The sequence below is a fragment of the Paracoccidioides lutzii genome (assembly GCF_000150705.2).
Source record: "Paracoccidioides lutzii Pb01 unplaced genomic scaffold supercont2.8, whole genome shotgun sequence".
NCBI lineage: Eukaryota > Fungi > Ascomycota > Eurotiomycetes > Onygenales > Ajellomycetaceae > Paracoccidioides > Paracoccidioides lutzii.
This window is the reverse complement of record NW_015440954.1, coordinates 631,005-651,688: the sequence shown is the minus strand read 5'-3', so window position 1 is coordinate 651,688 and position 20,684 is coordinate 631,005. Positions and strand designations below refer to the sequence as shown.

Genomic DNA, 20,684 nt, shown 5'->3' with positions numbered 1-20,684 from the left:
GCAGTAAACATGACAGCGAGAGCGAAACAAGCTGCCATACATGACGGTGGTTGGATGAGTAGTATACATCCATACAAGAGGCGCGTTCCTTAGCCGTTGGCTTTGTTGCCTGCTGCTGCTGCAGCAGATTGCCAATTGGATCAGATCACCGCGCAGCTGGCACACAATCCGTTGATGATGGTCCCAGCTGCAAATAATGTGCATTGTAGCCCACCTAGCACCAGTCCCGGGGGGGGGGGGCTTTTTCGACACCCTCTAGTGCTGTCTTTGGGAAGTAAATAGAGTGATATGCTGTCGTCAACTCCAGACACAAAACTCATAGGCTAAACAGCAAATCAACCTTGAGAGTTTACGATCGTGCAAAACCAGCGTAAGACCTCTGAGATCAGCCTCGGCTCAGCAGCATTCGATTTGATTTTGCAATGCTTCCATGAAGCAGGAAACGGGTCATTCCCAATGACGCTGACAAATTCGTGAACCCCTCGCTCGGGTTGTCGGGCTTTAATAACAAGTACCCAGGATCCGAACACGAGTGCAATAGATGTTGAGAACCTTGGAACTTATTCTCCAAGCCAGATCACTCGGAGAGAAGAGGCCAACGATTGGGTTTAATGGTAGGTAGGTTGATAGGTTCCCGGGAGCGGAAGACGGGAAAATCGGCGAATCTCCTCCGTTTGTCCAAGAGTAAACACTCTCTTAGTGTCCAGCAAAATTAACAAATCTTGTGGTTAATGGGAACCGAAAACTTGGGGTTTCAACGTTGAAACATGGGCGCAATCAAATGGTACATCGTTGAGGTGACAAGCTCAAGATCGGATAAATATACAGTTGTATAACTATAGTTAACAGCTCAAAAACCACAAATCACCATCTCGACCGATTGACGGCATCCGAAACTTCAAAAGGAGTGTCAACTACTAGCTACTGTACTCTGTACAGAGAATATATCTCATCCCAGCTATGCCCCCTCCCAAGATCACTCTATATCTGGACATTGTCAGTCCTTTTGCTTATATTGCATATTATGTTACCAGAGTATGTCGATTAACTACAAGTGAGAAGGTTGCCGCAATATGTTTTCATGATACGCATTGATACTGTGAATGATTTGCCTACACCCGACATCAACAGAATACTTAAGCAGCGTCATGCATCTCCTTGACAAATAACTATATTTATTCTAAAAATAACGTCACTGATTTCACCTCCATAGCACTCCTCCGTCTTCGCAAAATGTGAAATGACCTATGTCCCCGTCTTCCTCGGTGGAATATTAAAGGCATGCAACAACCCTTCGCCCATTAACATCAAAAGTACGTTTGCTCCAGCTTTCATGACTTCACTTTATTCGTTAGAAACTAACCCTGGCTCACCCAAACAGACAAAGGCACATGGACAAACATTGAGCGAAAGCGCTGGGCGAAACACCTCAATGTGCCTATGTATCCTACTTCTCCTGACGGATTCCCCATTTTGACATTGAGTGTATGTCGATTTTCTCCCCTTGGAACTATTGCTATCTTAAATCCGGGGCAGAAACAGAACAAATGCAAAGCAAAAAAAAAAAAAAAAATGAAAAATGACTGATAAATTTCAAATAGGTCCAACGGGCCCTCTGCGCCATTCCAGAAGCAAAATTACCATCCTGCTTCGATGCCTTATACAAGGCGTTTTGGGTCGAAGGCAACTCAAAGATCAACAACCCAGAAACTTACCTCCCCGTTCTAGAATCTGCTGTGGGCAAGGAGATTGCCGAAGATGCGCTGGCTAAGGTACGTACTCTAACAAAAAAAAAAAAAAAAAAAAAAAAAAAAATTGGAAGGGGATAATGAGGGAAGTTATGTTGTGGAAAAATTGATCCCATTTATTCTCAAAAACTGCTGTATAACTGAAAGAGATTTCAAATATTAGTCGTCTACACAAGCCATGAAGGACCGTTTGATCGCCAATAGCGACAAGGCTGTGGAAAGCGGCTCCTTTGGCCTTCCTTGGTTCGAATGTACCAACGGCCGCGGGGAGACTGAGTGTTTTTGGGGAGTTGACCATATGGGCCAGGTTGCGGCATTTTTAGACCTGGATACCACATCTGACAAGGGATTTAAGGCTATGATGTGAAAAATGAAAATGAGATGGCGATCGGGTGTTCTCTCTACGAATACTTAAATAACATGAACCTATGTGTAGATGTATGTATGTATGCATCTGTGCCAATTTTTAAAACCCTCCAGCGGCTCTAAGAAGCAGCGTCGTTATGTTTAGTTTCCTCTTGATACCCTAGCAAAAATCAGCCGTCAATTCATATGGCTTACAGTAGCCAGCAATTCGGGGAGTGATGTTTTATCGGGCCAGAAGAACTAGATAGAATAATGCACACACACACACACACACACACACAAAAAAAAAAAAAAAAAAAAAAGAGCAATCATTTCATCTACCATATATCCCAGAAGGTATTTACATAAATCGAGAAGAGGAGAAGAAAGAGCAAAATAAAGTAAAGGGGCACTTGTGAAAAGCTAGAAAGGTGCCGCGAAATTCAAAAGCTATTTTCCGTTTCCTTACTACTCACACATCGGTAGACATGGAGTGTAAAGGGATGATCAATGGTGTGTAAATCTACATCCTGCCAAAGTCAGGTGAAAATTGGAATTGGGTATCTATAACGGTGTAAGAACCGGGACTGAAGAGTGAAAGAAAAACAAAATGCGGGTCACTCATTGCTGGCCTCACGAGAACAACACTGTGACAAGTTCGTCCAATTCGGTAATCATGTCAGTATATTGGTCATGGTTCTCTCTCCGGAGGGTTTGCGCCTGATGATGGAGGTGGGCCGTCACACTCAGTTGATTGTGAAATCTGCCCCGGCGATGTAAGGGGTATGTTCCGCGTGGGATAAGGCATTTCTTGAATTGGGTCATCATGGCGTTGCTCGTGTTGCAGACTTTGTTGGATATTGTCATTTTCATTTTCAGGCTGGTGGACAAATGGTCAGCAAATGTCAGCGAATGAAGATATAGAGACAGGAAAACGTACCCCTCGATAATCTGTATTTATAGATAGTCCACGTGATCGTGCCAGCTTTTGCGCAGCCTGTCGTTTCCGCTCGATCTCTATTTCTTCGTCATATTGAGCTTGCTCCTCCTCTCTCTTAAGGTCTAGCATAGAGGGAATTTGCATAGTTTCTATCATTTCACCATTAGGCGACGGTGACCGTGGGGATGTTGAAGAGGGATTTCTTTTAGAATTCCTCCTTCGTTTCCCTTCCGCCTTGCCGGATATTCTCGAATCTTTGGATGAAAAGGTAGTTTTCATCGAAGTTCCGGAAGCAGCCATACTGGCGGAAGGCGGTTCTTGCGATCCCGAGCCCCCAGTGTCGCGACGGCTCAGTGTCATTGCAAACTCATCATCAAGAGGAACAGCGTCTTCTTCTTCACTAGGTATCAGATCACCCCGTGAGCTTAAGGAGTTGCTTGTTCCACGCGATGACTGTGTTTCACTCCTCGATCTCGTTTGCATCGGAGGTAGACCTTCATCATCTTTCGATCCCTCCTGGTCACTCCCATCGCTCCCCTCAATTAAAGGTTCCGCCTCCAAAGTATCCCGTCGTACACCTCCTGGGTTTTCTTGCAAGTCGGCCGCAGAAGGCCTGTATCTTATTCCTCTCGCCCCTATCCGCCAGGAAAAGCGTTCCAAAAATCCAAGGAAAGAAGAACTAGGTATAACAGTGGGGTCGTGTCTTTCTTCATTTGGCAACCCAGTATTTTTTCGAAGGCCACCACGAGCACCATAGCTCATGCGGCGGTTACTTCGTGGCTGCTCAGCTGAGCTTCGTGCCCCACCACTTCCAGCCAGAAGCCTATCCAATTCATCGTTTCCCCAGCCTAACAATGCATCTCCCGTAGCATCCTCATCGTAGTCCCAGTCATCATAGAAATCAAAGTTGAGCTCTGCTCGACCTCTTGACCTGCCACGTCTACGACGACGTAACTGGTCCTCGCGGCTGGGGAAACAACATGATGTACAGGACTGAACGTTGTTCTTTATGCTCGTAAAGCACGGGCCGATATAGTTATGCGAAAAGGTATAGATGCCTTCTTGGGCAGTTTCATTGGCGGATTCGAGGTTCTGAGAGATCTGGTTGATGGTTTGGCGGAATCGGGGATCGCTTGGGCGCATCATGTTTGCGGTGTTTGAAGTGAGGCACAAGATGATGCCGCAGCCTGTATCGACTGGTGATCAGACTTGCAGGAACATCAGTTTGTTGTTGTTGTTGTTGTTGTTGTTGTTGTTGTTGTTGTTGTTGTCAATGGGCGCAGAGATGATTCAATATTCAAAGCGCAGGGTAAGATTATGTGCAATGGCAAGTAGCGGCATCTTCTGCACCGACAGCTGAATCTCCCCTAATGAAGAAGATGGTGAAGGGGAAGTTGGAAGCCTACAAGATTGAAGACCGTCATTGTTTTGTCGTTGTCATTCCTTGTTCGTTTAAGCGCAAAGCGTCATGGATGATGCCGCAGATTGAGGCTTGGGCCTGGGCTAAACCTGCTACGGTATCCAAATATAGCGCGGCTCGACTTCAAAGCACGTGATCTACCACTTTGCCAATACTTTTGTGCTATTGAGGATAACTAACAAAGGCCTTAAGAGCTTGAACCTTAATTTTTTTTATCCATTCGCGGGATGATATTAGCCGGTGCTGCGATTGTATTTTGTGAGCTCTCATCGCATTCTATATCTCCCATAGCTTTATTTTCAAAAGCAGTGTTCGGAGATTTCCTTCTCTTTCATCAAATCCATGGCTCATTTTGGATATAGTGGGCAGCATTATGTATCTCAAGGAAATATATTCGAGACATAGTAAATATATTCAATAAGGAAACTTCATTTTTTAGCGGTCCAAAAGCCTTTTTCTTACGGCAAGGTTTTCTGCTTTAGCTGCAGCTTATTCACCGGTATCACGAATGTTCCAACGCAGATTGGCTCTACAAGAGTGCAAATAGAGATACCCCATTTTACCACCAAATAGATCCCGGATAAGTCACCCTGAGGATTGGTTTGCGAAGATGCCTTGCTTTTGTGCGAGTGAAGCAGTGAGATATCCGATATCCCCTCTCACGACCATAGCCAAACAGAGAATGGATGATGGATATAGTGATTTTGGTTTTGGAGGGAAACCAACGGCAGAACGCCGGCTCGACGTTGTCGTTTGGGTTGCTTCTGGAGGATCGAGCTGAAAGGCAGGATACTCACCAGGCGGATATTTACAATATTTGACTCTTACATCGGCATTTGTGCAGTTGCTTTCATGATTGTTTGAGGTCCCTAAAGACGATTGAGCAGGAAGTTTTGACGAAGTGTTTTGTTTCTCCTGTTGCATTGTGTCAACTTTCGCAGCCGTGCAGAAGAGGCGAACGCAAGAAAATAGTTTTCCAAATCCAGTGATGAAATTGGATACGGGACGCAACGAAAAAGCGAGCGAGCCATATACCCGTAATCACTTTTCCAAAGGCCATCCATCAGGATAGTATATGATGCCCAGCCATACGACAATCCCCCCTGAACATGTCGGCGATCGGTATCGCGAATCCAATTGATGCCTGCATGGTGCTTCATATAAGAGGACCGTAGCATGAAGCCAATGGATTTGCATAAATATCGCTTCCGCCAAGCGCATGCCGAGTTAACCAGTGACTAACTTAGGTAGCCACTAGAGAATGGCAAATGACCAATTTGTTAAGTTCTGATTGAAGAAATCCCTTGAAGCTGTTAACAGCAAACCATATCTAGCAAGACTATTCTAAAGTTGTTTGGTAGTTGAACAAACGTTGGTTTGATATTAGACGTAGTTAATTTGTGCTTGGACACAGGGTTTGCTCTGTTTGCATCTTGGTCAAACCTGTCAAACCTCATTTCGCATTGAAAGGGTTGATGCTCTCTCTCTTTGCTTGAGAATGATCAGAAACAATCAAGAAGAAGCAGTGTAGCAAAAAACAGAAACTCTGTGTATTCAATCTAATAGTTAAATGTTACATTCCTGTGCAATTATTGTATAGAAGCAAGCATCTGACCTTAACAAAGAAGCTATGTCATGCTGTTCAGACATTGAAGATTTACACTAATTTTGTCATCACACTGGAGCTATGCCGCATTATATCCGATTTCTCAAGCCCCCCAAAATAGTGGTGTCTTCCAAAGGCGAGTGCTTCATTGAAACATTGGTCACTATCACGACAGACCTGGGGGACTCGTTCCTTGCAGAAGACGCTAAACTTATCTCCATTTTGCAGTTTACCAACATCAGCAGCGGGATACCAACTCCATTCGAGGAGACATTCTCATGGAAAGCCGGGAATCGAGAATTGAAGATTGTTTTGGGTCCGTGCCAGCTTCCCGTTGCGAATCAGGCTGCTAGACTGAGTGTCGGGGATGCCAGTGGTGGTCTTGTTGACCGTTTGGAGCCGTCCAAAGCTCCAAGCATTGTTACCGCCTGGAGTGCTGAGTTTAGAATGAATGGTGCTCTGCGGGCTGATCGGCTAGTTGAGAGGCGGTTCAAACTGGAAATTGGACCTCAGTTAAGAACGTGGGAAGAGACTGGGAATAGCATTGCGCGGCATATTTGGTAAGTCCAAGAGATATTATCCGCCCTGTCTGCTTCCATACTAGGTGGCTGGTTGGTCGCGTATAGTTCTGTAAATACTCCGTACGAAGCGCTGTCCATACATATACATACCTGCTTCATAATACATCTAACTTGGAGAAAAATAAATACAGGGACGCCGCGCTGGGATGTGTGATGGAAATTCAGAATGCATACATGCGCCGGGAAGGATCAATTCCACAACTTCAAGAGCTATTCTATGAGCGAAAAACCAGGGAACTTCGCGTCATCGAATTAGGCACTGGCTGCGGGATTGTCGGAATTTCAATAGCCCAGATAGTACCCCACAGCTTTGTACTGCTAACCGACCTGGAAGAGGTCCAGGATATCGTGGGACGCAATTTGGAATGTGCTTCTTTTGCGAGTTTTTCGGCTGCGCGATTTCAGGTGCTTGACTGGGATCAACGTGTACCTGATGACATCGCTAAACACACTTATGACCTGATTCTTGTGTCGGATTGCACGTATAATGCGGACAGTCTTCCAGTCCTAGTTCGCATGCTTACAACTCTGGTACAAATATCACGTACCGCAATAGTGCTGGTGTCTATGAAAAAACGTCATGACAGTGAAGATTCGTTCTTTGACCTAATGAAAACCGCGAGCTTTGAAATCAACAATCGCACTGTTATCCCGCTGCCTAGCCTAGGTTCAGAAAATGAGTCGGTCGATATCGAGCTCTATGCGTTCTGTAAAGATTCCCCGGTCGATAGTTGATTATGCGGACTGTTGCTTCAGGGTTCCGCAGCCTGCATTTGCTCTGCAGCGGGGGAGGAAGGGTCTTTTAGAGATTACGACATCGGGCAATAATAGTGAACAACCAGATGGCTGATTGATCTCTGGACGAGAAAATCCCTCATATATGTGAACTGAGCCATAGCCTTCTCTCTCTCTCTCTCTCTCTCTCTTTTTTTTTTTTTTTTTTTTTTTTAAAGTTCCTGGATTGCTGATAGATGGAGCCACGACTGGCTGCATGGAGGCCAAAAATCGCAGCGCGAGAGACAAGAGAAAAAGAAAGCGAAATCCCTGGTCAGGACTCAGAACATGGAAAATTTGCTACGATTTGTCGCTCACCGCTCCGTTCTCGCAGCTTACATAGATATTCTTAAGAAGACTAAGTTAGTTATACGAAGGGTCTGGATTGGAGGGAAACGATGAATGTTTTTGTTGTTTTTGTTGAAGTCGCAGTGTGGCTGCCTGCGGAGCTGGCGGTTCTAGTCTACAACCATACAGGAGGGCGTATTATTTTTTAAACAGGACTGGAACACACGAATTGCAAATCGCAGAATCTCTGGCAGAGGTGACACGCTCTGCATGTCTGCTCCTGTTGATCGTCGTCTCGGTTTCCTGCAAAGCGGCTGCAAGACTGATAAACTCTTCCTCCCGAAAAAAAAAAAAAAGGAAAAGAAAAGAAAAGAAAAGAAAGAGAAAGAGAAAAAAAATAATTGAGGAATACTTGATAGCAATGATAATATGCATCTCTTGCGTCCAAGATATGCCGAAGTGAAGATAGCAAGTTGTCATTATTGTTTGTTAGCAACCCTCAATTACAAGTAATGGATCCCGCTGGAACTCTAAAAAAACTACCACGGCGTCTCAACTCCTTTTGCCACGCCCTATCCCAATGGATGGATGTGCTCAGGTTCTTCCTGGGAGGGGTTTCCAAGACCCAATAATGATACTCGCTGCCACGTCCTATGATCCAACAAATATCCACGATCCGGGTCAAGGAAGTGGAGATGATACATACAAGGACCTATTTTATTATTATTTCTCATAACTAGGACTCTTCCTGGTTCCGTCAGCAGCAGTCTTTTAGCCCGGACGCCGAAGTTCTATATAGTTTGTAACATAACTAACCATGGGGCAGCGCAGGCAAGGGGAAGCATGGAACGAAAGCCCGTTTCGTTGAATTTGTTCCGTACTCGACTGAATTAGAATTTCCCAATTTCCAGGTTGCATAGATGCTTGCGCAGGCCATAGTTACGGACGGCAAGGTACAAATATGGTGTCTGGTTGGCTGGCTACAGAAGTGTTCCAGCCACACTGTTTGTTCCTTTGATTCTGTAATTCTGTAACTAGCTCTTTTGTAAATTTTAATTTTGCGACTGTTTCTGCCCACTTTCTGCCCTTTTTATCCTTTTTCCGTTTGGCGGATGCTGAGACTTCGGGCGCGTTTCTGTTCCCACACAAACTCGTCAACCACAAAAAACTCAACTTTCTGTCCCACACGCCCGCCTTTTTTCCTTCTAACGACATCAACCTCCACTTCAACCATTTTGATAGACACCACCAAACACATCATTACACTTCGCTGTGATTGTCTTGAACATCCCCTCATCTCCCTTCTGGCGTGCGTCAGCTACATATATTAATATATCTGTCGAGTCCGCCGCCTGCCCTCCAGCTTGCTTAACCATCTATTTTTCACCCAACTTGAACACCTTTGACAAGACAACAAGGTGTCCACTTTTAAAATTCAAGGTGAGTTCTCTCTTCGGATGGGTTGAATTAGTCGATGACAGCAGCCATCCTGTGCCACTCGTAATGAAAGCTGTGCAACTGCACGCTGTCCTGGATGCTCTGTTTTCTTCCCGTTGCACCACATCCCACCCGTCATCTGCTTGCTTGAAGAACCCGTTTGTCTGATGTGTGTGCTTAGCCCTATCTTGACCTCGCTTCCGCAACTTTTCTCACAGAGAACCTTCGCCTTTGGGACAAACACCAAAGGCACCCTGCCCACAACGGCTTCAGAAGCCGCCGGATCCTTTTACCGTCCTCATTCTGCTCCTCTACCTTTTGCTAGCGTCTCAATACTTTTAACTGCTCACTGGGCTCTCCTACGGAAAGTTCTTCGGAACCCACCTTCTGTGCTTTTCGTTCTCTCTGCCCACAACCCCCTTGTTGCCCAAAAATTTAAGCTGCCGCATAGGACTTCTCTACAGGTTCTTCCTCTTCAGGAGGAAGAGTCGAGGAGGCTAGGTCCAGTCAATTTCGGTTGTGTTGAAACATTTCGACCTCCCTAACACGAGCTCTTCTCCACGCCTTTAGAGCATCATCTATCAATCCCTCCTTAGAGGGGAAAACAACCTCTATATCAATTCACTATACGTGCACGGTCGAGACACACAAAACCAAACTCGTCATTATACCTTTGCAAGGTTATGGCACCTTTTGTCTTCGCGCCTCATGATATATATGTGACCCGAAATTATCCAGATGATAGTAATAACTACAAGTCCTCCACCCACCATGGCGGGTTCGATTTGTTTCAAGCAAGAGATGCCTCCAAGGATCTGATCTTCGATATTTTGAAGAAGAAGGTTTCAGAAATCGATATCCATAATTGCCACCCTGGCGAGGAAGATCCCTTTTATGTGGCGGATTTGGGCCAAGTCTATCGCCAGCACATCCGCTGGAAGAAGAATTTAGGACGTGTGAAACCGTTTTATGGTATGTGATTTAACTACCCCCAGTGCCCTGTTTCGAGACTCTTGAATCCTGACTAACTCAACTCTTCCAGCCGTCAAATGCAACCCCGACCCTCAAATCCTTCGCCTTATGGTTCAACTGGGAAATGGCTTCGACTGCGCGTCAAAAGCAGAGATTGACTATGCTCTTGATGTGGGCGTGGACCCAAGCCGCATCATCTATGCCCAGCCGTGCAAGACGAAGTCCTTTCTCCGCTATGCTTCCCAAGTGGGAGTCAAACAAATGACATTTGACAATTCCGATGAATTGTACAAGATCAAGGAAATGTGCCCCGACGCTGAGCTGTATCTGCGCATCTTGACGGACGATTCTGCCAGCCTGTGCCGCCTGAGCATGAAATTCGGAGCCTCCCTCTCCGTTGCGCGTTCTCTACTCGAACTAGCAAAGGAACTCAAGCTCAATGTCATTGGCGTCAGCTTCCACGTTGGATCAGGTGCTGAAGACCCCAAATCGTTTGTTAAAGCGGTCGAAGACTCCCGTTTCGTTTTCGACCAGGCTGCTGAGGTTGGCTTCGATCTCAAGGTCCTCGATGTCGGTGGCGGGTTCTCTGAGGATACCTTTGAGCGGTTTGCTTCTACTCTCAGTGATGCTCTTGACGAGTATTTCCCACCTCATATTCGTATCATTGCTGAACCCGGACGCTACTATGTTGCATCAGCATTCACATTGGCCGTCAATGTAATTGCTCGTCGTGACGTCAGCCTGGAGATGTCTGACTCCGACTCTACGGCTGGTGCTACCGAGGCTTACATGATTTATTTAAACGACGGTGTCTATGGCAACTTCTCCAACATAATTTTTGACCACCAGCACCCCGTGCCTCAGATTTTAACCATGGAAAGCAGAGTCTGTGCACCAATCGAGTACTCCATATGGGGCCCAACTTGTGATGGCATTGACCTGATTTGCGAGCGTATTGCCCTCCCTGGAGCTCTCGACGTCGGAAATTGGCTTTATTTCGAGAACATGGGCGCATATACCAAGTGCAGCGCAACGCGTTTCAATGGGTTCACCGATAAGCATGAGGTCATATACATCTCAACTGAGCCAAGTGCCACCGCTTTGTTGGAATTCTCGAACGACCTTTGAAAAGGTGTTGAGATCGGTTAGATGATGCGTTGGTGGATAAAGCCTTGATTAATTTCTAATGTTCATATGCAGATTTACTTGATGGGTTCTTCCCTTTTGTTTTAGCAAGTTGAAGTAATCTCGGGCCTCTTTTGTACCTTTTTTATTTTTTTTATTTTTATTTTTTTTAATGAAATAAAAGCAATGAAACCCTTTTGGATCATACTGTCTGTCGTTCTTATGGGGATCATCCGGCCATGTGGGCGTTCAGAGAAGTAAAGAGCTTGGCTGCTACATGTCTGGATGATTGATTTTGGTTCTTTTTGGCAAGGAAAAAAAAAAAAAAAGAAAGAAAAAATAAGAAAAAAGAAAAAAAAAAAGAGTCGATTTCTTTCGTTTTCATTAATCTTGAGATCTACGTGTTGATGGACCTCCGCGGATACTATGATATGGTCTCCAATTCATCTGATAAGAAACATTCCTCTTCACACAATCAGAAGTAATCTTTTTCACGTACATGCGTTTCAAGCCGTATCCCATGTCCCTCTTTATCTTCTTCTACTCCGGTAAGCAGAGAACAGAACGCCACGAACTGGGAACCAAGATGGTTCTTTGCGTCTTCGACTCCATATCTTCCACATAATGCTCATGGAATTCCGCTTCCCCTGCGCTTGCGAGCGTTTCAAAATGGAGGGGAGGGAAAATGGGATTCGAAACCTTGAATGGCGGAAGGACACTCTGAACACTCATAGCTACTATAACGCACTTCGATCGGCTCTTCAGATGGCTGCAGCTCGGCGTTTGTTGTTCGCAGATACATATACATATAGCAAGTATAGGCTAATTATTTTCTTTATTAAGGTCCCGGCGATGCGGGGGAAAGTATAACTAGTTAGCTCCGGCTGAAATTTGTCACACCAGGGAGGTTGGTCTATGTTGTATAAATAATATATAGCAAATGGAATAAACCACACAATTGGATGGGAAGAGATACACATAGCTATCATAGCCCATGTTGATAAACTTAAGAAAATGTAATATTGATGAGAGGAGAGCAGCTATATAACTATGGACCAAAGTTTGTTTAATTTGTCTAACTGACGAGATAAAGGGTAGATATTATTATTGAGCTTGGATTAACTATTCTAGGGGTGGGGAAGTGCAGGTTTATATTTAATGATCCTTCTTGATTGCTTTCAGGCAACACAGCAATTTATCCTCTAACTCTTTTCCTTCCCCTGTTGTCTCTATCACCAAACTTCACCGAATCCACACGGGTCTCATTAGGTTGGAATAGAATCTGTATGAACTGTATGCAATCGTGGAGTAGTTATACGGCACAGATTCACATACAACCATACATCTCTTGATCTCAAGTATATAGTAGCCCTGTCAACCAATGCGCTCCACCTTCACCGATCCCCTCTTCTTTTGTGGATTCTCACCCGCAATTTCCAACAGCCCATCTGTTTCCAGTTTCCGCGTCCATTTATGAGATTCCCCTCTGGAGAGAATAAGCGTCATGCGCGCAATGCTGAATTTCTCGGGTGTCAATGACGCACCATCTTCCGCGCTGTTATCGGTAGTGTTCCCTATCGATGCAGGTGAATGGGTATAGGTCCAACGACCGAAAGCCCAGTTCAGAATATAATTCTGCGTTTTAGCGTTGTTTTCTCCGGTCGCGGTTGCGGGAGTTCCATTTGCGCAGGCGCCTCCCGTTGACTCAGCTGTTGGTGCTGGTGTTGGAATAGGTGTAGGTGCACCCGCCGTCTGGCCTGACGAATCTTCTGGAGGGGCATCGGCTGGGAATTGAATAATGCCCTTTATCCTGTAGACTTCATCCTTGGGCGCAGACAGGAGAAGAGTAGCCAATGCCTCCTGGTTCACCGTATCGAACTGGCAAGTGCTCGTAAGAGAGATAGAGAGGACGTCTACTTCAGACTGGTGCTCGTTTTCCAGTGGCTTCCCAAGTCCATAGCTATGCTCTTGTATATAAGCCTCCTTCGCAACCGTGTCATCTGCCCCATTTAACAGCACGAGGTCCAAGGACGAATGTCCCCGATCAGATATCTCCTTCGCCAATAACGCTCCATCGATCCCGAGCAGCAAGTCTTTATCCACGACCCCCCTAGCAGATTTCACCCACGCCGTGTCCAGCTCCAGATCCGCCACACGGTCCAGACATGCATCAAACTGCTCCTCCGGTACATCTTCCCACTTATTGAAAATAACCAGATCCGTGTATTTCGCTTGCAACTTTGCCGTGTATGACGTGTCTTCGTATCCTTTCCAGTTCTCCACGTCAATAACACTGATGACACCGTCGAGCACGAATAGGCCGTTGTTCTCGCGGGAGACCCGATTCACTTCCATGGCCATCGTGGCGGGGAATGCACTGCCGCTCGTTTCTATAACGATGCGGTCTGGTTTTACCTCATCACGCAGTTGGAGAAGGGCATCGCCCAGTTGCCCTACCAGATTGCAACAGATGCATCCGTTAAGTAACTCGCGGATCCCCGAAATGGAATTTGCTGAGGCTATTTGGGAATCGATAGCTAGGTCACCGAACTCGTTTTTCAGAAGAGCCAGCCGGTAGTCAGGGGGCAATTGAGGGATTAGGTTAAGGAGGATGGTTGTCTTTCCAGCTCCGAGAAAACCGGTGATGATGGTTATGGGAATGGAATGATATGGCATTGTCGCGGGCGTGGCGTGGTTGTGATCGTAATGGTCGTGGGAAAGGAAGATGGAGGGGGAGGGGGGGGATAACTATGCTAATGGAGTATTTTGATGTTTTGTACACTCCACATTTGAATCGTTGAGATCATCGTTGTATAATGTATGTGTGTGTGTATTTATGTGCTGTGCACTACGCAATAGTTAGTCCAAGGCGCCTAGGCGAGTTGAAATCTTGAACATAGCTAGGAGAGGGTTCAGGCTGATTGATGGTGATGTCATTTGATGGGGCTTTGCCACAATCATGAACTCTGTTAACCGGTGCGTGGGTTAGCTTTTTCAGTTTGTTTAATACCTCTATATATGTTTGTATAACTATCCGAGTTCTATGTGATTGAATTCGGTTCATATACAGTTCTCCAATTGGTCTGCTCAGTAGAGAAATAGAGGAGAGACAGAGAGATAATCCAACGCAGTGATATATAGAAGAAATCTTTTCAAATTTGATATTTTCAATTTCTAGTTTGTCAATCCCAACCCCGCGGTTACTTCAACAACACCTGGCGCAGGTTCTCGCTCTGGTGTACACGTAGTCTCTATGCATGATGGTCGGGAACTCAGTTCCCCAGAAAATCCCACAAATCTGCTGCGATGGATTTCCTCAGCGCTCAAGCAGTTAGATAGGACCCTCCCTGAATACGAGCACAGCTGTGGGGGTAGTCGTATAACGAACTGGCGGTGGAACTCCATGATCGGCACCTGTCGTACGTTATTTCAAAGATCGCTACGGAAAAGCTAGTGTCATCCGAGCTCCTGAGTTTGGCATTTGTATGTCAGGTTCATGATGTTCGCCAGAGAGTCTCGATCTCGATCTGCTTAGCAAAATCCACCCTGGTGAAGACAGGTTCCAAGCTATAACTACCAGCTGTAATTGAATCGCCTCCTTAACTGGGACGTGGAATCACTGGATTAAGTCGTTTTGATTTCTCTTCTCCCCCTTTTATCCTTTCATTTGCCCCTTTCCTCAGAAGAAAATATCCATATGATATCTTCAGGAATATGGACTCGTGTCTCCTAAATCAATTGGGGTTAGGGTCTGTCGCTGCTAGAAGCCGGTCACGTCAAAGATGCATGGAAGGAAATAAAGCAGTATGTATGTGCAACCCCGTCCTGATCTATACATTTTCAAAGTCCTCATCCGATATGCTATGTACGCTGGAGGTATATATCACACCCAAATAGCGTAATTATTCTCTCTAGATGGGGATTGGGACCGGGTTTTTTTTTATTCTTATTATCCACCTCTCCCCTGTTTTCATTTCTTCCACTTATTTTTGTAACTCCGAAAGAGAGGGAAGGGCCGAAGGCTCACTCCTTTGTCGCTCTTTAAACACATAATTACCTCCTCCCAACCCCCTCCCCCGGACCCTCTCAATAAGTGCAAGAATCGCAACACCAGCCCCCTAGAGCAAATCAACTCAAACCCTCTCTCTCACCCAGTAAAGATTCAATATGCCCGCTGAGCCAGTATCTCCTCAAAACCTCCACAGGGACATTTTTAGCCCCGTCAACTGACCCGAGACATTTCTCTGCGCCACATGAGCACTTAAAGGGCTGTGCCATTTCCCATTCTGTGCTTGGGTAGAAGAATCGTAACTCTTCTCCGGCCGGAATATCTCGGATGCTCCATACCTCAATCGCACCGGCAACCTGTTTTTCCAACCCTCTGCTAGGTGTGGCTAGCGTTGACGTTACAAAACGGACATTGGGGTCGCAGGAGTGATTGCAGTATAGGAGATCTGAGTTCAGCCTGATATGATCTCTTGGCGAGATTTGGACAGTGGAGTAATCCTTTGCTGATGCGAGCGTGGTGGAGGTGTTCCTAGCGAGAAGAGTATTGGCTGGAATATCTTTTCTCGCAACGGCGGTGAGGTTGAATAAAGGCCCTGTCGAGGAACCCAAGTTCGAAGCGAGAACAGGTGATGATCGGATTGCTATGGTGTCGGGATGGGAAGGCTGCTTCCATGTCTTCTGTACGGGCTGAACCTCAGGGTTTACCTGGGCCTTTTCGTTTTGTGTTTCTGCAACTGTCATGATGGCTGCAGGAATGCTTTCAATGGAGAAAATGAGGTGCACTGGGGTTGGGTTGAACCAATATTTAGAAGATGCGAAATTTCTTTTTCTTTGTGGAAGACTTTGCTCTCCCTTTGAATGTAAAAAGCTTGGATTTGTTTGGTGTGTCACAGGCATGCACGGGTCTTCCACCTTTTTACAGGCCACTCTCTCTCTTGAGATTTTTCACTTGGCCGCTGGTTAACCGTTGTGTCATTCTCGGTCTAAACCTTCCCTGTGGAGGTCATTTCAATTCAACCCGAGGACCGGAAGAAAGCGTTTTAAGTTTCATGTTTCTTTAAGATATTGGCATTATTTCATATTGCCAGCAAACCCCTGTTAGTTTTGCTCAGGGTGAACTCCGGGTGGAGGGAGCCAGTCAAAAGGATCGGTCCTGAAAGTTTAGATCGAACCAATCTAAACAGTTTTCACACGGCGTCCCCAAATGGATTTGAGTTATCATTTCTTCACTTCCCTGGTAACTAGCTATGTAAATATTCATTTTGTTTCCTTTGCTGATAATAGAGAATGTAGGAAGGGCTCACCTGCAACTGTTATATCCAATTCAATCACGGCCCTGGTGGGGCTGCGTTGGAGGGGAAAGATGTTGGGCCGGATGCAACGGGATTGAAACGTCCAAAAGATAATCACGTTATGGGAGTGGACGGGATAAAGTAGCCATTTAATTGGTTTGAGTGATGCACTTGCGGATTCGCTTCGCCATCCCTGAACCTTTTTATTTTCATTTTCTAATATCAAATGTCAGATATCCCGGTTCGGGTTTTCGCTCCCTGTTCGTGTGGTCCTGAAATGACGTCATAGGAACATTTGAATGGAAGCCGAGGTTTCTCGAGAATGTTCACGGGAGTGCAGCAACAACCTCGCTAGAGCTACGGGGGAAAACTAACGATGTCACAGAGAGAGAGAGAGGGAGAGATAATAAACGACTAGAATAAACCACAAAACCGATTAAAAGTCGCCTTTTACTCAATCTGTCACCTGTAAGTATATTTGTGCATACATGCCATGCCGTCTTTGATAACGATATATTCGTCAAACCATCATGGAAAAATAATAGGGAACGAGACACTCCGTGACGAAAACATAAAACGGATTGAGCCATATAGCACTGTCAAGTTGAATAGAACAGAAATAGACAGGTAGAAACCAACAGCTGAGATTAGGAAGATTTTCTGTTTATGGGAGTGCTGTTGCATGCGATGTTGAAATCTCATCGAAAACGAGTTGGGCTATTCCTTCACCGGGGTTTTCAGATTGATATTGCTCTTGGATCAACGTCAGTAGTCGAGCGGTCCACTGAGCAATCTCCGTTGGTTGCACCTCCAAAAATGCAGAGGATGGAGGAACAAGTCCTGTTCGGATATATTCGTCTGTTTCTGACAATGCTTTCGGAGGTATTGACATCTCGTTATCTGCACTTGTCCAAGTCACGATGAATCCGTCAAGCCTATACGCCTCTGGTGTCGTGTCCAATGGAAATTGATTTGTCAATAGCCGCTTCCATTTTAAGCCTGTCGATATGGCTGCATTTTGCGGGACGATATTCCTAATGCGCTTATAATACGTCCTTGGGTGTTGCTCTGTCTTACAAAGTGAAAAGGCTGTTTCATGTCTGAGCAAATCAGGCTCTTGCTGGGCTAGATCGGCATTTGCTCGAAGATATCGATTTTGATATGGAGAACTCTGTGATGTCTGAGTGCGACTAACTCCATTTGATGAGAAGAAGGCCGTCTGAGAAGAAACCTGCTGCCGCTCCATTATTCTTTGAGCCTGTATGGCAGCCCTCTTCCGGTATTCAAAATCCAGTGCGTCAGCAACCATCTCTTGCGACGCAGAGCTTAGGTGTCTACTTGCTGGTTCACAAATTCGCCCGTTCTGGTTGTTATCAAGTTTAGAGCAAGTCACAGGTGCGATATCATCGATATGCATTTCGATGAGAGTACTCTCCCTATCGACGTCGGAGGCATTTGGCGATGCACGTGGCGGTGGTCCTTGTGAATAAATCTTTTGGTTGTAACTTCTGGGACCATCACTGCTCTCTTCCCCAAACCGGCCGGCAATAACAAGTTCTATAAGTCCATCCTCACCAACTTCACCGTCCTGCAAGATTCCACTTTGTTGGTTTTCTTGGGTGGGCTGGATTTTGGGATCTCGAAAATTTCTTAACCAGGCATCTAGGCAGCCTAACCCTCCTAACTCTCTATTTTGAATTGTCCCTTTGGAAGGGCTTTTTTGAGTTAGATTGCCTAGTTCGCTCATGTGCGATTTTCTGACATGGTCCAGAGACTTATCGTATTTTATGAATTTCGTGTCTGGTACTTGCACAGACAAGGGGTTCGGGTAGGATTGGTTACCTTGAATAGAATTCCTTCTACCTCTGTTTATCAAACCGGTGTCTGGCGGAAATCGGTCATCCTCGCATATAGGTGTAAGGAGATGAGAATTTGCGGCATAAGACTGTAAATTTTCCCTAGGAAGCGTGATACAACGGCTTCTGGTCAGCATCCACGGATTGGCCTGATGAGAATTCTTTGCAACGTGGGAATTATTTTCGTTTGGTCGCGAGAAGGTGACGGTATCAGTAGAACTTCCTAGCGATGTATTGACCGTATTCCTTTGCAATGGGTTTGCAAACGAGCGATCTACAGAATGGTCGTTTTCCATTGCATTCCTCAAAATATGTCGTCGAAAGAACGGCATCTCCTTGGCTTTAGTTGTCTGAAAGTTGTTTGCCAATGGACGATCAAAGATATATCCCGCCTGGCAAGATAAGGCTCGGCTATCAGGAGCTTTGATGTTCTCAGGTGTATCCTCCGATATAATTTCGCCATAAACACTTTTGAATAGGTCCTCTGCCAGGGACATAACCAGTTTTGAAGCTGCAAAAAGCACATCGTCCTTGGATGGCTCCACATTGGCGTCATAGCTACCAAGTGGGTACTGTAGGTGAATAAAAAGGAATGGATCCACGGGTGATGTCAAATCCATATTGCAAAGTGATCCTGAACGAAGGTAGCATTTGAAAAGCTTTACGATCTCTTTCGCAATGCCGTGGGACGTTGACATGGGCCTTCTGTCAATGGAAACAAATTGACCAGCACGGGTGAGTTTTGAGCAGTCTATTTAATTAGCCAACGTAATCTCAAGTCAACAAATCCGTATTTCACTCACCAGCATCAGGTCCTGGGACTACAGCAACTAGCCGGATCGATAAAGGATTAGTTTCACTATCATCTTTATGCCCCGATGACGAGTTGGCTTCGCCGTCTTGGGACTCTGGCCATGCTACTATAATGCATTGCGAAATGACTTCTGGGCCAACAGCGGCCACCACTGCACCAGAAATGGTTTTCTTCGGTGCATAGATCCAGGGGGATTGATTCTTGCCCCCTAAAACTTGAAGTGAAAGCCGGATCTCAGGGCGGGAGAGTGCATATGCAATCAACATTTTCTTTAATCGGGAAATTGTTTTCGACGCACACTTCAAAGCAGTCTGTTTCCGAACTGGAACAAATTTCAAGAACTCAGACACGCGAACAGTAGTTCCCGTTGGGTGGGAGGATTTGGTGCAACTTGATACTTAAGTCAGAAACTTCTCGTCACAACGTCTGGAATATCTTCTTTCGGAACCAACCATACCTGATAAGAAGTCCGGCACGATCATACCTCAAAGCAGTGCCAACTAATTCCTCATCCGTCTTTGTTGTTACGAGAATTCCGCCGCACATCTCAGCGACACTCGCAAGTGCCTCCCCACGAAACCCTAGCGTGCTCCCACCCACATTTCTCAAATCATCAACGGTTCGAAGCTTGCTAGTACAGCTGCGTTTGCACACTAGCTGGCGATCGTTAGGATGGATACCAGTACCATTGTCCCTGACCTGAATGATACCAACGGTATTGGCTGACAGCTCAACTGAGATAGATGTAGCTCTAGCGTCAAGTCCGTTATCGACAAGCTCTTTAACGACAGAGTATGGACCAGAAAGCACCTGGGCTGATCTAACCGCCCTAGCAGTGTCCTGATGCAGAGCCGAAATAACCATCATTCATGCTCAAGAAAAGTTCACAGGGATTCATGGGCTGGACCCAATGTTTAACGTGATCAGTAAAGTGCAGGGAAGCATTGTATATTTGACTCTATACAACAAACCTCCCTGTAGCTAGGGCATAGGTTCCCCATGGTTTACTGTCAGTTGACGTCAAGAAGGTTGAAATAGGATTGCCGTACTACATCTGGCTCCGGGGGCTCTCCCCTGGCTACATAGTCATGGTCATGGAAGATTAACATGGAGGATTGTTAACATGGTTGTTGAACTATATGTATGTAACTAGTTATAGGGAGGCACGTGATTATGGTAGCCGTAGTTATCTCGAGGCCAGTTGATCTCCTGGAACTATTGAAGGAAGAGCTAGTTGATAAGGTAACTAATAATCTATTCGCCTGATGACGTGCGGGCGGCCTCCTGGCAGCAACGGCTAATCCATGTACGGCCCAACATATCCTTAGGTTTTAGCTCCCCCTGGCAATAATATGGGATTAAAACAACCCATTCTACACAACGTAACTAAGACTCACGTCCTTCCTTTAATTGATGAACATGGCTCCACGTGAAGCAAAACACTGCAAAGAGGGGAGAGGGGGGGGGGGGGGGGGGGG

General features: G+C 45.7%; 8 protein-coding genes across 8 annotated transcripts; 3 read left to right on the top strand and 5 right to left on the bottom strand.

Annotated features, from left to right (window-relative positions):
* Nucleotides 1-960: 960 nt before the first annotated feature.
* Nucleotides 961-2,115, top strand: PAAG_03157 (hypothetical protein; the record flags this gene model as incomplete). The annotated part of the gene is made up of 5 exons (XM_002794566.1): nt 961-1,035; nt 1,214-1,313; nt 1,382-1,485; nt 1,602-1,772; nt 1,912-2,115. 5 exons carry the CDS (start codon nt 961-963, stop codon nt 2,113-2,115), a joined length of 654 nt encoding a protein of 217 aa, XP_002794612.1.
* A 669-nt stretch (nt 2,116-2,784) lies between these two features.
* Nucleotides 2,785-4,179, bottom strand: PAAG_03156 (hypothetical protein; the record flags this gene model as incomplete). Its single annotated transcript, XM_015844868.1, has 2 exons — nt 2,785-2,973; nt 3,034-4,179. 2 exons carry the CDS (start codon nt 4,177-4,179, stop codon nt 2,785-2,787), a joined length of 1,335 nt encoding a protein of 444 aa, XP_015702074.1.
* An 859-nt stretch (nt 4,180-5,038) lies between these two features.
* On the bottom strand, nt 5,039-5,377 carry PAAG_03155 (hypothetical protein; the record flags this gene model as incomplete). Its single annotated transcript, XM_015844867.1, has 1 exon — nt 5,039-5,377. One exon carries the CDS (start codon nt 5,375-5,377, stop codon nt 5,039-5,041), a length of 339 nt encoding a protein of 112 aa, XP_015702073.1.
* A 763-nt stretch (nt 5,378-6,140) lies between these two features.
* On the top strand, nt 6,141-7,375 carry PAAG_03154 (hypothetical protein; the record flags this gene model as incomplete). Its single annotated transcript, XM_002794563.1, has 2 exons — nt 6,141-6,619; nt 6,772-7,375. 2 exons carry the CDS (start codon nt 6,141-6,143, stop codon nt 7,373-7,375), a joined length of 1,083 nt encoding a protein of 360 aa, XP_002794609.1.
* Nucleotides 7,376-9,822: 2,447 nt separating this feature from the next.
* PAAG_03153 (ornithine decarboxylase) lies at nt 9,823-11,239 on the top strand (the record flags this gene model as incomplete). The annotated part of the gene is made up of 2 exons (XM_002794562.1): nt 9,823-10,111; nt 10,182-11,239. 2 exons carry the CDS (start codon nt 9,823-9,825, stop codon nt 11,237-11,239), a joined length of 1,347 nt encoding a protein of 448 aa, XP_002794608.1.
* A 1,371-nt stretch (nt 11,240-12,610) lies between these two features.
* PAAG_03152 (CobW domain-containing protein) lies at nt 12,611-13,912 on the bottom strand (the record flags this gene model as incomplete). The annotated part of the gene is made up of 1 exon (XM_002794561.2): nt 12,611-13,912. One exon carries the CDS (start codon nt 13,910-13,912, stop codon nt 12,611-12,613), a length of 1,302 nt encoding a protein of 433 aa, XP_002794607.1.
* Nucleotides 13,913-15,364: 1,452 nt separating this feature from the next.
* PAAG_03151 (hypothetical protein) lies at nt 15,365-15,985 on the bottom strand (the record flags this gene model as incomplete). Its single annotated transcript, XM_002794560.2, has 1 exon — nt 15,365-15,985. One exon carries the CDS (start codon nt 15,983-15,985, stop codon nt 15,365-15,367), a length of 621 nt encoding a protein of 206 aa, XP_002794606.1.
* A 1,215-nt stretch (nt 15,986-17,200) lies between these two features.
* Nucleotides 17,201-20,070, bottom strand: PAAG_03150 (hypothetical protein; the record flags this gene model as incomplete). The annotated part of the gene is made up of 3 exons (XM_015844866.1): nt 17,201-19,143; nt 19,196-19,596; nt 19,664-20,070. The coding sequence occupies 3 exons, from the start codon at nt 20,068-20,070 to the stop codon at nt 17,201-17,203; spliced, it is 2,751 nt and encodes a 916-aa protein (XP_015702072.1).
* Between the last annotated feature and the right edge of the window lie 614 nt (nt 20,071-20,684).